Genomic DNA, 18,722 nt, shown 5'->3' with positions numbered 1-18,722 from the left:
ATAAGTTTACTCATAGTTTATGGTCATAGTAGGTATTTAACGACGCAAAATTGCTAAAAAGCCCCCAAAATAACTGTAGAAATTAACAAAAAAAACGTTGGAAAATGTCAACACTCACAGTTGCAAACAAGACGGTAAAATGTGGTGGAAATCGCTTAGCACCGAAGATCTAACTAAAGTTGGTCATTTTTCAGTAACTGATCCATAATTCTAGAGATATATTGATAGAGTCTATATACTTCAAGGTAGCAATCCTTTAAACGAAGCCCATGCAAAAAATGTTCCATAAATTCACGGATATGAGGATCTCAACCAACTTCAAACCTTGTTCCATGGGAATAACAATAGAACAGAGTAAGACTACCTTGTCCGGTCATTTACGACCTCTTACAGTGTTTCACTCCGCAAAACCCTTTACACGGTCGGAATTACGAATGCAGTTTGATAATGGTTTCTTTTTTTATAAACGACCAGATGAACCAGATGCACCGTACCAGAACACCGTTTGTTTAAGATCTGACATATACCTTGATCAGAGTCTTTCCTTCAAAAAATTACTGATCGCTCGTCTAACTCGATAAGCTTGCTTTGATTTCTTTTCCTGAATTTAGAGTTTAGAAGATCGGACTTTCTGGTTGATAATATTCGACTTTTTGAGATTTAGGGCTACCGATTGGCCCTATTGAGTCTTCCTGTCAGAACATTGGTTGTGATGAATTAATGAGGTTGAGTTCTTGGTAAGTGCACTTCGTGTAGTGTCAATCCTTTAATGCTTCTGTAATGCATTCGGGTATTTATGCAAGATACAAAGACCGTAGAAAAGCACGTCTACTAAAGAACATTCTTCACATCTGTATGGCTACAGTTTAAATAAAACCTCCGCAGGACTAAACTAATAAAATGGGTTGATAGGAGATTGTGTTTGTATTATCCTTTTTTTTCTATTAGACTTTGTAAATGTGAAACGTAAAGCAGTAAAGGGACAATTTTCCACCAATTTTCAAAGCATAAAAGACGCGTGTAACATAACATTTCTGACAACCTTTTCCACGAACTCCAAAGGCAATTGGTCTATAAATGAGATAACTTATTTGACGTACGTGTGCGGCTTACACTGTTATCCTGCCTTAATGGTTTTACTAACGATACACCACTATAAAGTTCGTGAGAATTTAAAATAAAATTTCCCTCGCTTTTGCGCTTATTCTAACCTTAAAAAACACACACCAATTTCATTTAGCTAGTAGACTACCTGCTAAAAACGAATCGTCCTACCTATCCCTAATCTACTGCTGATTCCTACGGGTACGTGCGGAATGTGCGGCAGGCGTGTGCGTACGTACGATGTTACTACCACCGGGGAATCGATATTTTCATTACTCTAATTTTGGCACAATATGCTGCGAATCGTGTATGCGTCTGTGTGTACGTGTATGTATGTATGTGTGTGTCATTTCTTCCCCCGTCCCGTACTTCCTCCTTGTATCGCGAAGCGCGTAAATGCTTTGACACTTCAGATCAGATCCGTGTCCATCGGAATGTCCTGCAAATATCGAATCGAGTCATTAGGTCAAGCTACAGCAGTAGTATCATTAGTGGAAGGCAAAGCAAAAACGCAACAGAGCCACATCCATTCAAGCATTCATCTTACCCACCTCGGCGCCGCTTTCGCTACACGTCCGGGAATCGATATCCACCCTCTCCCCCAAAACTGTACGCGGTCACTCGACCGACTGCCGACCCGGTGGGTTTAATTTAGATAGCACGACTCGTACGTCGGTACCATGTACTTAATGTTGATGAAAGCGTCCTCGCCACCGTGCCGCTCCAGCACCTGCAGCGTCTCGTCAATTAGGTCGCCCACGTTCATGTTGTTCTTCTGGCCGTAATCGATGGCATCGCCCGAGTTGACTGTTTTAATGGGCACGCAAGAATGATAGAATTAATGATACAAAGTGGTATACATCAATAGGTAATGAGTTTCACAGAAATTACCGCGGGTGCGGAAAATATGGAGAGGAAAATGGAGTTGCGTGCTGGCTTTCAATGAAAAATAGAACCAATATTATTAAACAAATTTGATAATTGTGACTTAATCATGTTTGCTTGGCCTTACTTATCAAACAATTATTCATGAAGATTTGTTATTTTTTGTGGGAGGTGGAGCGGAGGGTGGAGGGGCTTTCGGGGACCAATTTCGTTAATATAGGATCAAAAATGGGAATGTTTGATTAAAACGCATCATAATATCAAACATATTCCGTATTATTTAAATCTTTGTGGAAGAAATACCAATTCCGCAATAAGTTCATAACTAAAGTATTAGCTAGTATCCTTTTTTATCATGTTTTTATGTTTACACTATAGTCAAGAAACTTCACTGAATAGAAAAAAAAGCAAAGTTTACCTAAAAGGCACAATGTTCCTTATTTCACACACGATAGGATCGGTATCAAATCCCAGAAGGATCGTTCCGCCGTGCAAAAAACCGACCGAACTACGAGTAAATAACCTTTTATGGTTGGATAGAAATGGTGATAGAGCGGCGACTTCCTAAAACCCATCCGGACTCACAAAGCGAATTGGTATTCGGGTCGATACATTACACTACATCAAATAAAAAACCTTTAAAGTTACCGCTTTCAGCGGGTTTTTCCAGAACAATTTTCACCAAAATTGAAAATACTATATTTTGCACATGATATAATGAGTCCCGCCCTCTAACCCGACAATTGTTTGAGCAATCACTACAAGAGACTATTGAAATGGATTTAAAATTAATTAAACCTTCAAATTACTTCATCCACTTGCGCCATCTGTCGGAGAGTAGCGGCACCACTCATTCCCCTACGTCTTTAGCACGTGGTGGCGTTGTGCGCGAATAGTCGCATATTTTATTTAAAGCCGTGTCTTCAGTGCAATTTAAATGCTGCATTTCGGTACTTAGCTTATAAATAGAACCGGATCGATATCAGTTGCAGTCGCAAATTTAAACGTCAGTCGTTTCTGTTTCAAAGTACTAGGCGTCTCCATCCGCGAAGGAAATTGATTTTATACGATTTTATGGAACAATACCGCAAAAAACTTTTTTACTCACGTTAAAAGCTACAAAAAGAGAAATAAAAAGAAGAATCATGAAAGCAAAATCCTGATATCACTTTCTCCAAAATATTTACTAATTGTTCATTTTCCACCCAATCACATTCGAGATGGACAGCAATAAACGAGGGAAAGACAATAGGTGGCCTAGAGCCCAGAGTGCATTAGGTAAGTGAATGATCCTATAAAAAAAGCATTAAAAACATGGTCACCCAAGTGAACGAACCCGATAAGGACGAATGCTACCGGAACACGAACGAAGAACGAAAGTCGCTCACGTGTCACGACCAATGATCATCAAAATAACTTTTCAAAGCAAAACAAAACAAAAACCCCTTAATGTCCCTGGCACGCTGAAAATCCATTAATGTCACATCAATATGAATTTGTTACCGATAAATTAGCTCGATAACGCACCCACACACACACACCTCGGTGCCCCGGGTTCTGGACCTTCTGGGCGTGGACGGGGAAAAAACCCCCCCTAATCATGAGGCGAAGATTCCTCCGCTGCTGTTGGCTAGAATACTTACTGTTTTTCACCTTGTACGCATTAAACATGGGCAGCAGCTGGCGATAGAACGGCACAAGGGCCGGCCCGATCAGATCCGACGACATTACGAGCTGCTGAATAATTTTCAACGTAACGCACATTACTTCCACGTTGCGTGTGTTGAGCGCATCTGTAGATGGAAAGTGGAAGGACAATGAAAACAAAATGTTGTAAATGAGAAATCGTGTACGACGTGTAATTAAAAGCAACTTCTTCACTCAACTTCCCAACGGCAAAAGCCAACACTTACTCTTAATCGGAATAATTAGCTGCGGTATGACGGGATAGATCTTGTCGCCACCGTGTGCCAACAGGTCCTGGACGCCCTGCCGGGCGTACGTTTTGTACGGGTGGCGTGTTTCCGACAGCCCGTCAAAGAACAGCGGCAGATACAGCCCGTAATCGAGCTTATCGATGTCGACCGTCCAGGCAATCTTATCGCCACCGGTCAGATACTCCATCTTGATTGGCAGATCGCCCCGCTCGTAGTACATGCGGAAGGAGGTCGCCTTCGGTTGTATCATGTATCGCTCTGTGTGCGTGTGTTGATTTACATGAAAAAGCAAGCAATAGTTAATTAGAAATAAAAGCAATACAAAGAAAAAATCCAATCAATTAACGGGAAAGAAACAGACAGACTCCAACGCGTGTGTAAGCGAGAGAGAAAGGAACACCTTCCTCAAAACAAAAAGAAAAAGAAAAACGTACGTTTCTGCGCCTTCGGTGGCCCCATTACGTAGGTGTTCTTCTGGAGCGATTCGATCGAAAATGCTGGCACGGGTCGCATCGCAGCGGAAGCACTTTTCACACTGCGGACGGGTTTCGCTTTAACCATGGCCGACCGTGGCCGGACCTCGAACAGGAAGGATGCAGATTTTGCCATCGTCTCGCGGGTTTTTCGGGGTTTCGGATAAGCCTTTTTCGGTAGAGTATATTTAAAGCCACGGCAAGGACACACGCAAACAAACACAAATACACACGCGCGCGCCCTCGCTCCCCCCCTATCTCGTGAACACTGATTCTGCTAAAGAATGGCCGTTGACTGTAGGGTCCTGCCTTCAAAATGCACGCAATTTCGTTACGTTTTCCACAACAAAACCGTGCTCGGGCCCTCAGTTACAGCTGCAACGTACACTGTTCGCACGGTACTTAACGCTACGGGACAGTCTTGGTGGGCCCGGAACCCGCACCTTTGGCCACACGTCCACACGGCTTCACAAACTGGGCAGATAGAAGTACGATGATAACAAACAAACACACCGTTTTGCGCTGGTGCATACTTTTACACCGCCTCGTACGGTGGTGTGTGAAAATATTTCGTTTTGGTTTGGCTTTTTTTCTACCATCCTCACCATGGTAACGGCCAAATGGGTACACAAACGCGTATCGGTGGTGGTTTGGAGTTTTTGGAGTACTGTCGCGTTGAGCATGTCGGGATTTGGCCTGACCTGGCTTGCGTCCAACAGTTGCATCGCAGTGGTGTTGCATACAGCTACCCACCTTCAATTAACCCTGATGGTCGATGGTTCCCAGCACAGCAGGGCGATAAACCCGTGTTGAACGCTCGGACTGGAGTATCATACTCCGACCATAGAGTAGGTAGAAAGTGTACTAGCCACACCGCAGGCCACCGAAATAAAAAGGTTTTTCCGGTTCCGGTTGTGAGAAGCTTGATTTATTTCCAGGATATCACCCCGTAGCCGCCTTTCATTTTTATGTTAGCAATACATAAATATGCTGCGAGTTTTAATCGTTTGCAATTTTTTTGGTAACATATTTTTTCATAATTTATTTAAAAATGTACTTATCATTTATACTAAGGTATCATAATCATAAATTCATGAAAAATATCTAAATATTACTTATAACATTTTTCATGGAAAGTATTCACTTAAATATATAGCATTTTCATGTTGATATTTATACAATAATCTTCATGATATCAGTAATATAGTAAAAGTTCATTGCCCAAATTTTAAATTATTCAAATTCAAATTCAAAATTCAAATTATTATAATAATTATAATTATTATAATTTTCATTACCATCTTTGTTTTTTAACTATTAGAGCAATGGACCATTTTCTATAAGTCAATCCAGATCTTGAATACGCTGATGACATGGACATTAGTTTACGGCTCTCCTACGTAGCGGATGCTTACCATAGGGTTGAGCAGGCGGCAGAAAACCTCGGGGTGGAGATTAAAGCATAAAGTATTGAGCGGTAAGAACAAAATGAATAACTCGCAAACAATGTTACAGAATATATAGGTTTATTTGCAATTCATGTTGGTATTTATTACATCGTTTTGCAGAGTTCTATCGATTATTGTAACGGTGAATGAGTTTTGTTGTGTTGCACTTTACAGCTGCCCTAAAGGTTGATGCTACACGAACCGAACCGTAGGAAAAGCAATTTACAAAAAAGCACCTTCGCTGTGGTTATTTTTCGGAACGTCGGCTTTCCATTCGCTAGCAATCACCTCTCCAATCGACCACCAAACTTCATACCCCGATGCACGAATGGAGTACTCGTGGCGGTGCTCTTTTTATGGCTCTGTTTCTATTTTCAATCATCATATCAATCTATGACAGAGTAAACATTCATTTAAGTTTCTGAATTTCTGAACGAACTTTCATCACCAGAACGTCTTTTTCTTCGATCGGTTTTCCCTGTTAGATAGTACTAAGAAACCATCCTACTAACATCCTCTACCCGTAAACTGCCTGCATGCATCTGTGGAGCAATATTTCAGGGTTATATTTATCAGGAAAAATTCGCTTACTACCGCCACAAATGAAAACTGCGCCATTTAAACTGTTTCTATCTGTTTGATGAATTTTGTTAGAAATGTTTAATATTTATTTCCTTCCTCTGCTCACACTATGCACTAGGTTTTGATGTTCAATTGGTTCGTGGAATTGTTGCTTCGAATAAAGATCACTTTTAGTAAAAAAAAACAAATCACGATATTTAAGCACATTTTTCCTGATTCGCAACGAAGTTAATAAGCATGCAACGGCAATGTGAGTAACGTAAATTTCAAACCCGTTTGTAGATGATTTGCTCTGCTAAATTCTTCCGTCGAACGTTAATTTAATGGCGCCTGTATTGATCGAAACTAAACAGTGAAAGTTAAATAATAATTCAGAGCGATGAGAAATGTACAAACATAAAATCGATAGCTGTACATGATTAGTCATATTGTCACAGGCAATATTTAAAGTATACATAAGCCGCATTTACACAATCATTGTAAAAGGTGTACAAAGAACAATTCCTTTCCTTCCTTACTTTACTATAGTCGCCTAACTTAATGTTGATAGATAGGTTATAAAGAATATTTTTACATAAAAAAACGTTAATAATCACAGCAATTCACTATTGTTCTCGCGCTTTTAGCATCAGCATTCAGTGTTGAACGTTTGGTTGATGGCCACCAGTAAAGGGACGGTGCCACCGTATATTATGCTGCTTCTACAAGGTTAAGAATACATCTTTCCTACAGTACAAACACACTGCCGTGAATGTTTTGCTTCCCGCTAATATGGGATGATTTGTTCCGTTCGCCTAATACCCGTCCAAACGGAAGCACTTAAGCCATTCCCTCCGTATATCTGTCCACTCCAGCTACCCTTGTCCAGCTGCCTTATCAATACTTCGGTTGAAACTATTGCGTTAGACGACTGTACGGTACGTTATGTCCTTCTCCGTTCGTCGTCGTGTATGGGTGCATGAATGTAATATTTCTACTACGCACAGTATTGCTTTTATTTGACGGGAAACTATCTGGGTATGGGGTTATGGTTAGTAAAACCAAATGCTTTTTAGTGGGACAAGTAATCAAGTAGCAAGCGTAATCTATTACGCCGTTAGGTTACATCTTGTACTGGTGTCGCGTTTACATACCTTCTTAGCAAAAAGGGGCGCTCAACTATCATCCGGCAAACTATTCAAATCCTCGGGCTCCGCAACATTTGCTCTACTATCCCAAAGTGTGCTCACTGCTTACTAACATTTTGTTTCAATATGCACCATACCGTTATGGAGTTACACTAAGTTGTCAATTGCTCATAAAGTTACAGGCAGAGTATTCCGTCAGCACGAACATGACCCACACCCAGCAGGGGAAAGGGGAGGGTATGCAAGGTTGGCGCACATGGCATTAAGCTATACATTAGATTATTATTCTACGTTGGAGAAAGCGAAATTTTAAACATAAGAATCTATAAATTGCACATTTATTTGCATCTAATGGGCGCTATTATTGTGATGGTAAGAACGTGGGTGATGGTTTTTCGACAAATGAAATTGTGTACGAGTGAGTGTTACGAGTCAAAAACTCCTAAACCTGGTTTTTTAAATTAAAACGTTACTATTAAAACAAATCATTGAGGTTATCGGTTTACATAAAACTTAAAAAAAAAACACTAAAACGATACATTCTGATGCAAATGTATCACGACTAGCGACACCTTAAACAAGGCGCAGAGGGTGATGTATAACACGAGATTAAAAAACCAAAATTTGGTTGAAAGTAAATCCTGCTCTAATGAAACGTCGAAGAGGTTAAGCGCAAACAGCCAACACGGATGCCATTATGATAGGATTATGTTTGTCTTGTAAGTGTATGTAAGCGTACACAGAACAACACGCTGCATGTGTTCATATTCATATTATTTGTACGTTCATTATAGAGTTATCCTGTGATTAATGTGGCATTGCAATGTATTGTGTGCTTGACAAGCGAATGTGTTCGATAAAGCAAACATATTGTCTGGTGAAAAAATATAAGATAAAAATGAAAGTAGCGACTAGAGCATTAAAAAGCACATTATGTCGATAATTTTCCGACATAACTTTTAAAACAAACATTTCAATAATGCCTTTTGCGAATAAATCACGACGAACTGTATAAAAATACACCAAAGCGGGAAATTTTCACTGCCATCCTCAATTAAAAAAGGAATTTCCAAAAGGACATAACATGTTGCAGCAACGTGCAAAAGGATAAAAAGGTTCGTTAGGTAAGCGCAAAATAAAGAAATAAATCAACATTCGCTTGAAATGTTGTGTTGGACGTTAATGCGCAGCACTGCAACAACATCACGTACCAGAAAGTACTAGCATGGAACACATGTCCACCTTGCACAATCCTTTTTTTTTCAATTGCATGTTGCAGGTTTGGGATGTCTGTGTTGTGTGTTTTGCGTGTGCTGTTTTATGTGAGAATCTGGCCCCGCCGTTTACACTATCCCACCTTCGCAACCGGTCAATATTTCGGATGACCCACCGGTGGCGGCTGATGATACGGATGCGGCAGATGAGGCTGTCGGCGTAAGACTTTGCTGTTGGACAGGGCTGGCTGTGGCGGTGGCTGCGGACGCGGCTGCTGTTGCTGCTGGGGACCCGCCGGCACTGGCAACTGTGTAGGAAAAGCGATAGCGATTATTGAATAGTGTTTGCCGTTGTTTGCTGCGGTGCAACACCGGACGCACCATGCGATAGATGTGATACATGATGCGGATGGTGCGTGTAGAGCGGCGGTACGGGATGAGAATGATGTTGCTGCTGTAAGGCGTTTGGCGCATTGGCGGCATTATTGGTGCTGCTCAGTGGGGTAGTGTTTATGTTCATGGTGGTGGTGGTGGTGATGGTGCTGTTGGTGGTGTTTGGTGGGCATGATTGTAGCACACTATTGCTGTTAATGTTGCCACTGTTTGCTACACTGTTACTACTACTGTTGCCAGACGGACTGTTGCTAGCAATGGCCGTGCTACCGAGTGCATTACTGCTGATACTACTCCCCACGGGACTAACAGGGGTCGTCGTGATGCTCCCATTTCCACCGGTGCTGTTGATCGATCCGGTACTACTTCCACTGCTGCTGCTGCTGCTGCTGTTACTGAGAAAAGGAATGCGGGACGATACGGCACCAGCTGCAACGGCAGCCACTGCCGACACACCGGACAGTTTCGGTGGTATCTGGGGCTTGTTGGGTGGTATCGGAGGTGGGACACCGCGCCCACCAACCGGCAGTAGTATTGTCTTCTTGATTGTTGCCGTCGAACCGGTCGCTCCCGGCGATGCACCGCCCGCACCGGGCGATCCTCCACCGCTGATTACCGTTGCCGCTGCAATACCGGCCGCTTTACGTACGCCCGTGCTCGCCATCTGTTGGTTGGGGAGGGTCCGGCAGAAGGTGTTTTCGTTGTTAAAGTGATGTGCAGAAAACAAGTTCGTTGGTGAAATCTTTACATTCAATTCGTTTCTTTTTTTTGTTTGATTCATTTTGTGTTGGTGTGTTTGTCTGTGTGTCTTTAGTTACACTCATTCCGACCAATTTACGAAAGGTTTCACTGCGATCTTTTTTTTTGTGATACTCTTCTACATTCAGAAAAGTTTGCAATTGCCCCAAAATATATAATCTTTACTTTAACAACCTATTGATTAGATGCTAGTGTGGTTTCGAAAACGAAAAAGTGTTAAACGATATATGCGCTACAAAATCCCACTGCTATGCGCGGCAAATTAAACATATCGCAAACAAGAATTATCCAACGGGCGGTCCAACAGAAAGTGTACATTAACAAACGGCAACGCGCAAAGAAAGAATGGTAGTTAAATTATTATATGAATAATCAATACAATCTTATGTTATGTTTCCCACGTATCACAATTCCTTGCGTGTGTAATAACACCATCATCCAACCTACACTCTACACGTTAATAAGCTAGTTTTAGTTGAGGCAACGATTCGTTAGTTTTGTTAAGGTACGAACGTTGGGAATTGTTAGTTCTGATTGAAATTCTGTATGTGTGTTTTAAAACCAGAAGCAAATGTTATCATTAATACAAAAACTGCACTTCAATAACAAAAAAAAAGGAAAAATCCCACATAATAATATAAACAGTTTTCGTACAGTAACGGCACATAGCATCACTTGATGGTAATAATGTTTTTAACTGATGGCAAACAATTTCAATTTTTCCTTCAATTCACTACAACCGATAACCGCACGAAGCAGTAAAGCATTGTTGTTGTTGTTTTTTTCGGGGTTTATGAAACGCATTTGCGAATTTCGAACGTATTTGTATACGTTTAATTTCATTTCGATTGGAAAAATTTAGTTATATATATATATATATAGGAAAGGAAAATAAAATGAGAAAAACAAAATTAGCTAATTAGAAATAGGGATTACACGCCTGCATCGCAATATTAATGATTCTGGTCTAATATCTACATGTGAACAAAAAAAAAACCAAAACGAAACAGCTTCTAACGGTCTGATTACGGGTGATCATGAGTTTAAATACCACAAAGTACTACAATGAACCTAATGTCGCGTTTGGTCTTTAACATAATTCGAGGTGTTTTTGCTACAGTTCATGTTGTTTTTCGATTTATTGGGCGCTACATACAAATATCAGTCATTTTGTGTTGATGTTTTTTGTGTGTATCTTTTTTGTTTTTAATTAGAACTCAAATGAATTTACTTGCAATTAAAATATTTGTTTTAGATAAAATAGTTGAACCGTAGTTAATACATAACTTTTACATATCTAATCTACAGTGCGGAAAATAAAAAAAAAAACAATTTTAAAACATAATCCAACTCTCCGAAATTGATTATTGAGTGAGCACCAATAAAACCCGCTAAAATCCTGAAAGTTCTAGTGTGAAAATATAAAACATTCCAGAACATAAAGAGAAAATTGATTGCCTATATATTCAAAGCTATATATAATTAAATGTGTAGTGCAAATAAAAAAAAAGGTAGGAAATGACAGTTGCAATCCCCCCGGAGCCTATTGATAAGTCTTTTAAAAATTAATGAAAAATAGTCAACATTAATTTCAATAGATTTACTTGTTAGACCAACATCTGTTCCGGCGTTAAAACGCATCGTATTAAGTTAATGACCAAATGAAAAAAAATATTGCGTACAAATTTAAATAAGAACCTATACTCGCTTCGTATCGTTTTACTTAATTCGAAGTCCGTGTACCGTCGAGCGATGGATTTTTAAATTCTTAATTGAATTAGCAAATGAACAAAGGCGAATGAGTTAGTGTTTATAAAGCATACGTGTAAACGGAAACCCAACACGCGATAACAATAACTAAGCAAAGCTTATTGTACTCATAAAGCACCCATAAAAAGTATAACGCGAATTGGCTACAACTAGTGCAAGAGAGCGTGTTGCAGAAAACTGTCCCGAAAATCGTCCCCTTGCAGACTTACAGTGAAAAACAAAAAACACACAGAAAAATACAAAAAAAAACACATCATACTCAACGCAAGCAAATTGAGTAATGAAAATGATCAACGCATTGAGTTGAAACTTCATGAACTGGAAGATGACTCACCTTCCCCGTTGGTGTGTTTGCGTATGTGTCTGAGGTTGTGCCCGCTGCAAGCGTAGCCGTTGATCCAATTCCTCCAGCTCCTGTGCCGGCACCGACAATCGGAGGCGAAGTAACCGAAAGTTGCGAAATGGCCGTCTGTCTTATGAGCTGACCCGGTGAAACTGATCGCGCAATTCCGGTCGCTATGGAATGGAAAACAAAAGGTTATTACAACTGATAGTATTTTGCTTTTATTAATTTAATTAACGAAAACACAATCCTGAGCACACATTAAAACATAAACAAACGTTAACTCTAAAACATGCTCTAATGGTTTTTTTCTGTTACAATTCAAAGTAGAACAAAAACAGATGCGATTAAACAACAAAACTAAATTATCGCCACAACGGATGCAAAGCCAATAAGGTTGAGATACAGAAATGCACATTACTTGGTGCTGAAACGGGAACGCTCGATACGGTTGCGGTCGGTTGTACAACTTTCGTTGCCATGCTACTTATCATTTGTCCCGGTATACCTATGGATCCGGAAGTGACTGTAGAAAGAACATGGAAACAATCCATCGGCCATTAAGTGTCTCACCACATGAACTGTACTAACTGAACATTTATGTTTGAGGAATCCATATACAACTATGGAGCATGATAGGTGAATTCCTTCCACATAATACACCTTTTTTTTGGTATTTTACACTATGATTCAAATGCTTACCAGTTGCTCCAACTGATGATGGACTAGCTACACCAGCGGCAACTCCACCGCCGGGCGTTCCACCGATCGATGGTCGGGAGGGTACGAGACCACCCGGTTTTGTCGGTAGCTGCGGTGCTACTAGCGGATGTCGTATACCGGTTTGCTTACGAAGCAATTCAATTTCCGCCTTCAGCTGCTGTATTTCTACTTCCTGATCCTTTACCCTGAAATGCAGAGTGTATAATGTTATTAAAAACGAAGTATAACAATATTACGAGCATTCAAATCATACCTATATTAATCTTTAAATAAATCTAGACATAATACAAGCATGATTGATCCTATTCAAAGACATAAATCTGAATGGATCTTTAAACTTAATAAGTGAGTTTGAACTCGACTATGAAATAATGTGAACTGTTAATTTCATGGCTTCCTAAGGTTTCTTTATACCACAAAACTGTAAATATTTATAGTTCTTTGAGTTAAATATTTATAGACCTCTTAAGCTTGATGAACTTCGAAGTATTAATGTATCGTCTGATGATTCGAATGACTTTCACATAAACTTCATACTAAGGTTTTTATTTCAAAAGATTAATTCAGTATAGTATTAGTGTGCAATACACACATGTGATAAAATGCTATCTCTTCTGCTTTGATTTATACCATCGCAAACTTCTACAAGGTCAATAAAATGTTTATCTCGTCGCTGCTTATCGCACTACCCGCCGAATGCGTGATTTTGATAAGAATGCAGAGTAATTAAAAATCAACTATCACCGAATGCCTGATACGATACGTACCGTTTTTCCTCCTTCGCCAGAGTCTGGTGTAACATTTTCCGTTCTATTTCAAACTGTTGCGCCTGCTTCTCCAACTCCGCTTCCATGCGGAGGGACTTTTTGCTTTCCTCCTCCAAACCTTCGGCAATCGTGTCAACGCGTTGCTTTTCCTCCGACAATATTTGGGCCAAATCTTCACTCCGCTTGCGCTCCTCGATGTATTTAATAATGATTTTCTTGCGCTCCGCCAGCAGCAACAGTACGATCTGCTTCTGGCGATTCTTTTCCGCCTCGAACTGCTCTTGTACCTTTTTCAGCTCAATCTCCAGCACTTTGTGCTGTTCCTTCTCGTGGTCTAGTTCTTGCTTCAACCGGGAGCGTTCAATCTCCAACCCGTACGTAATGTCATCGCCCTGGGCGGTCGTATGTTCGTGCTTACGGCGCTCATCGTACAGCTCCTGCACCACCCGCTTGTGACGCTCTTCCGCATCTTTCAACGCTTCGATCATTTTGGCCTGCGCCTGACGTTGCTGCATCACTAGCGTGGCCAGTGAATCCATCTGTTCGCGTACCCCGCTACGCTGATCGTTCATGAGGCGCATTTCGTGCTCGGAATGGGCCGCCTGTATGGAGGACTGGCGGCTTGCAATGTTACCGCTGGCGGCCAGCTGGTCGCGAAATAGTGCTGCGTGCGGATCGTTTAGGTTGGTCGCTTTGCCGTACCGGGGTGTGGTTAGCAGCTGTTTAATCTTTTCCGTCTTGAGCACAGCAATTACAACATCGCGAGCCTGCAGTTCACCCTCGAGATAGCTGAGCAGCTTCAGCAGATCCGCTTTGCTGAAATCCATCTTTGGGTTACGCTAAAACGAGAAATTATACGAGTGTATTAGCATGATGTGGTCATTGAGCAACGTGGGTAAAGGTTAGCAGTACATTTTTCTTGAGTATCAGATCTTTCATTTGAGGTTTACCCTATAGAAAGTTGTCCAACACATGTGAGTGCGATATGAAGCGGTTCGTAATCGATGCTATCATTATCATTTGCTGGATGGAAAGCATTTTTTCATCGGAACCTTCAGCCGCTAATTCTGGGATATTGGTTGGTTGGTTGACCATGACCGCACCTTCCGTATACAAAATACAATCCTTCTTCAAACTCCAGCGGAAACGAAAACATAATTTTGACCAAAATCTTCTTACATGAGAATGAGAATGAATTCATCTTAAATGAGTCAGATTATGAGTTAGCTGTTAGCTGTTTTATACTCTGTCTATTTTCCAAATAGTAGGAGATATAATTAATTTCTGGAGGACACGAAGTGCCACACTAAGGAAACTTTCTTAACTCCGATAAGGTTGTCAAATTTTGCCTACGCAGAATAGGATAGCTGTAATACGCGAAGCCATCGTTCATTACCCACTAGATTTCCTGGGAACTCGTATGAAAAATCGGTGAAATCAATTCTATTTGTTAATTGATACCCGTTATCAAAGATCAGCTGTAAATAGGCGTCAATATTCTGCAGAATACACAACTAGTCAGACTCATCAGTGGGTAGGTCACGTTGTGAGAATGATACCGAACAACCCGTGAAGTACTTTACAGCCGTTTACATACATAGATAATTAATCACTTGGTCCCACTCGGTCCAAGCTAAACACTTGACAAACAAATGGACCTCTCAGTCTGTGAGCGGTTTCAAACACTTCCTGCAGCGAGACCCCGTCGTCCTCGCCATCCCTACACCCCAGGCAATGGGATGGGATGGGGAAAACCACCAAAGGGCAACCGGTCAATCACACCTTCGGGCCATCGTCAAACAGCGGCACACGCACAACCACACGCAAGGGTCCCGCAACACCCCAGCATATCGCGTGTCATTCGTTCTGACTAGAACAGCGGTTCTTCTTCCCTTCGAGAAAAGGGATTTCACTCATTCGCTTTACTTGTTCCGTGCTCTTTCTTCCGCACACTCTACCGAGGGGGAGGCGGACAGGCGCGCTCTTTTGCGCTCGCACACTTTCGCAATCTTTCTCCGGCTCTCGTTCTCGCGCGCATCACAAGTGCGGCCACAAGTGAGGTGTTAGTGCAAAGAAGCAGGGCACATTCGAATATTGATTTTTCCATGGGTTGCTACTAGCGCGTTTCGAGGTGCGTCTGAAGAACGGTTGGAAACAAGGGAAAAACGAAGATGAAAAGACAAATGTGTGCAACTTTTCAAGACGTTGTATTGCATCGTTTCGCTCGATGCCGCGAATCGGGTTCCCTGTCCATTCGCAACTCGTCAGATGACAGTGGTAATGATTTTTCACTGGCCTTATAGCACGGGGCAGCACTCACCTTTAGCGTATCGCTCGTCTGTTTGATAGCGGCCAGGTCCGCCTCGGTGAACTTTACCGTACCGCTACCCTTCGGTTTGTCCGGTGCGGCCGATTCTCCATCGCCGCTGGAGCTGGTGCCAACTTCCGCCATCGTTTGCCGACAGAGCCGTACGCGGGTTCCCAGTGTGACGCCGTTCACTGTACGGATGGAGACTGTGTGGAGCACACAGCCACCGCCCGGTTTACTGATTCACTTGAGAAAAAAGGCCCCGACCGCAGGGGAGCCGGACAGACTCCGGAGAGTCGCGACCAGTGGTGGATGCTGAAGAGCTGGTCGACGTTGAAAGGGACTGCTCCTTTCAACGTTGGATAACGTTTTCGGACTATCGTCGCCGGGTCAAATTCGCTGCAATCGATCGATGTTGGTCACTATGTCCCAGGATGCAGATAGATGGATACAGACCAGAGTTCACACTGTTTTCGTGTAAAATTACTAAAGCTGGGCGAGGAGACAGCTCACTAGACAGCAATCCTCGTCCAGCAGCTGTCCAAGAGTGTTTTCTTTCCTCACGAGAATACGCACACACACAGATTCTACGTTTTTTCTACTCTCTTTCTCTTTCCTTTTCTCTTGTGTTCTCTTTCTCCGTGTGAAGGTCGCGGCGATTTGATGATGATCCGATTACCGCACACTGCACACATAGAGCACCCATAAACTACTCTACAGCGGGACCATCCCGTTCCTTAGCACGGCCAGGAAACGTTCAATGGTCGCGCGTGTGTGAATCGTACGTGCTCTCTGCTACTTGCACTCAAGTAGAATGCACTCCCGAACGCAGCATTCGCGCGCGACAGAGAAGGTGAAATGGAGTGCGAACAAGACAAACACAACACAACGCGCGCCACCCCCTACTTTCTGCTATACCCTCACCCAAAAGCGCAAAGATGCTGTCATTCTTCGTGTTGATGATGATGATGATGATGTTCTGCTCTTGACACCTACGAGGCCATACACATGCACGTTTCTTGTGCCGGACAACAAAGAGACAGCAACGGCGTGATGATTCTGATGATGCTTGTGACAATATCAATGTGTATCAGCCTTTTTCAACATCTCTTTTCACTTTGCTCGCAGGAAGAAACTTGGCTAAACATCGCCGCCTATTGCACAACTACACACAGAATCCACACATAGAACACACACCGTGATTCCCAGCGCATCATGCTGTTCTTCTTGTTGTCGTCGTTTTCTAACACCACTTTTCACTCGCACCTTTGTTTATTCGTACGTTTGTATTCCTCCTTCGAAAGAACACACACTCGTCATGTTTAGCACAGTAATAATGTACAGCCAGTGCAAAGTGCACGTTTTGCGCCGGGAGCCATCGAAACAAACGTACCGAAAACGGCAGCACTCGGAGTGAATGTTTTGTTTCCACGAAACGACCGAACGAGCAAACGCTGGCCGATGGTGTTGATGAAACAGTGGGATGGCGTAGCGGGCATTTCGGATGACATTTCTCACCCAGCGGAGCACTCAACGTGTTTGGAGACTAGGTGGTCTCATACCAAGGTATTTTAAAATATAATGTAAATTTTTGGTAACAGGGAAAAATAGAATCCCCCTTCAATCGTTAACAGCGATTGAACACTTGAAGCACGTATGGTCTTTATACACGAAATATTTTGTTATATCTATTACGAAAATTTTGAAAGATTATATTTTATATCGAAAATAACATTTGGGAATCAAAATAAAGAGTTGGAGGGCAATAGCGCTTAAAATGGTAGTGCTGGGAGATGAACAATGAACAGAAACAATAAAACGGAAATGCATTCACTTCCATATTTCAATTATCTAGGTGTACACAAATGCTTCAAGTTTTTTGTTGTTGGTTGCTTTTGCGGCGATAGACGATTACGCTATATCTCCTCGTACGATTGGATGGATAAATCCTTTTAATAAGTCTTTTTTTTGAACAATTTCTATTGAACCAATCATAAACTCTATTTAAACTGCGTGTATGAGTTATTTGTTCTCAATATTTTCATCTGTGCTTTCGCAATGTATGCCACATTTAATTTTATGATTGATCGTATTGTAATTTTTTTAGTTGATTATGAAAATACAGTTTATGAGACTACCTGACCTCTATATACTTTGGTCCAGAAAATAGTATGAAACTACCTGCACTCTATATACTTTCCCGGCCACACACAACGATGATGTTACAGCGCTCCTTTCAGGGTTGTACAACACGATGGTAAAATTATATTTGGAGTGTAACTTTGAAGTGATAAATACACGATACATGCGGTAGGTTAAAAATCAATGCATTGCTAACCGTTTTTCCCCGCATAAGAGAAATATTTAACTTTAAACCATTCCATTCATTTGTTCTGATTCAATACAAGAGTGATACAATACTTCCGTCTTGTACAAAAAATGACATAAGCACGCATTGTACTTCTTTATAATCTACCCTAAGCTTACGGGAAAAAAATAATTGCAAAAATATGCAAAAAACAGCAAATATTGAAGTGTAAGTTAAACTTATTAGTTCATAAGAACATAAGAGAGCACAATCGTGGGTATCATTTTAACTTTGTGGGGTTTTAGGACACTGAAGATACCATTTCCTACCAAACGGCATGCGGAAATAGCATACGAAGTTCTACGTGTCGACAGTGAACCGAAACGAAGCTTTATTAACAAACTAATCAAGCTGGAAGAAAACATACTCCTGCTAGAGTTGGCCGGTGAGCAAGCGAAGAATGTACGCGTAGCCGTATCATCGTCCTGTGACTCGTTAATACTTTGCTGCGAAACGCTTAACCAATTCGGAGCACCCGTATCGGAAAAGTACGACCATTATTAGGCCTATTGATCAGGACG

General features: G+C 41.5%; 3 protein-coding genes across 3 annotated transcripts; 1 reads left to right on the top strand and 2 right to left on the bottom strand.

Annotated features, from left to right (window-relative positions):
• Positions 1-1,750: 1,750 nt before the first annotated feature.
• On the bottom strand, positions 1,751-4,535 carry LOC128707101 (parkin coregulated gene protein homolog). The gene is made up of 4 exons (XM_053802048.1): positions 4,361-4,535; positions 3,903-4,184; positions 3,633-3,782; positions 1,751-1,911 (listed from the first exon to the last, which is right to left on the bottom strand). The coding sequence occupies exons 1-4, from the start codon at positions 4,533-4,535 to the stop codon at positions 1,751-1,753; spliced, it is 768 nt and encodes a 255-aa protein (XP_053658023.1).
• Positions 4,536-8,899: 4,364 nt separating this feature from the next.
• On the bottom strand, positions 8,900-15,977 carry LOC128707889 (CTTNBP2 N-terminal-like protein). Its single transcript, XM_053802846.1, has 7 exons — positions 15,846-15,977; positions 13,526-14,364; positions 12,738-12,943; positions 12,457-12,561; positions 12,027-12,208; positions 9,152-9,827; positions 8,900-9,078 (listed from the first exon to the last, which is right to left on the bottom strand). The coding sequence occupies exons 1-7, from the start codon at positions 15,975-15,977 to the stop codon at positions 8,900-8,902; spliced, it is 2,319 nt and encodes a 772-aa protein (XP_053658821.1).
• A 2,366-nt stretch (positions 15,978-18,343) lies between these two features.
• On the top strand, positions 18,344-18,705 carry LOC128718702 (uncharacterized). Its single transcript, XM_053812322.1, has 2 exons — positions 18,344-18,369; positions 18,447-18,705. The coding sequence occupies exons 1-2, from the start codon at positions 18,344-18,346 to the stop codon at positions 18,703-18,705; spliced, it is 285 nt and encodes a 94-aa protein (XP_053668297.1).
• Positions 18,706-18,722: the final 17 nt, after the last annotated feature.

Source organism: Anopheles marshallii, chromosome 2, assembly GCF_943734725.1.
Source record: "Anopheles marshallii chromosome 2, idAnoMarsDA_429_01, whole genome shotgun sequence".
In the NCBI taxonomy this organism is placed as follows: domain Eukaryota; kingdom Metazoa; phylum Arthropoda; class Insecta; order Diptera; family Culicidae; genus Anopheles; species Anopheles marshallii.
The sequence above is the reverse complement of the archived record's forward strand: the minus strand, read 5'-3'. Positions and strand labels throughout refer to the sequence as shown.

Coding starts and splice junctions, on each gene's coding strand:
- LOC128707101 (XM_053802048.1), bottom strand. CDS start 4,535: ATGGCAAAATCTGCATCCTTCCTGTTCGAGGTCCGGCCACGGTCGGCC. Junction 3,783..3,902: donor GCTAATTATTCCGATTAAGA/GTAAGTGTTGGC, acceptor TTCCATCTACAG/ATGCGCTCAACACACGCAAC. Junction 1,912..3,632: donor TGCGTACAAGGTGAAAAACA/GTAAGTATTCTA, acceptor CCATTAAAACAG/TCAACTCGGGCGATGCCATC.
- LOC128707889 (XM_053802846.1), bottom strand. CDS start 15,977: ATGGCGGAAGTTGGCACCAGCTCCAGCGGCGATGGAGAATCGGCCGCA. Junction 14,365..15,845: donor AGACGAGCGATACGCTAAAG/GTGAGTGCTGCC, acceptor TTCTCGTTTTAG/CGTAACCCAAAGATGGATTT. Junction 12,944..13,525: donor CTGGCGAAGGAGGAAAAACG/GTACGTATCGTA, acceptor TCTGCATTTCAG/GGTAAAGGATCAGGAAGTAG.
- LOC128718702 (XM_053812322.1), top strand. CDS start 18,344: ATGCAAAAAACAGCAAATATTGAAGT. Junction 18,370..18,446: donor AAAACAGCAAATATTGAAGT/GTAAGTTAAACT, acceptor GTGGGGTTTTAG/GACACTGAAGATACCATTTC.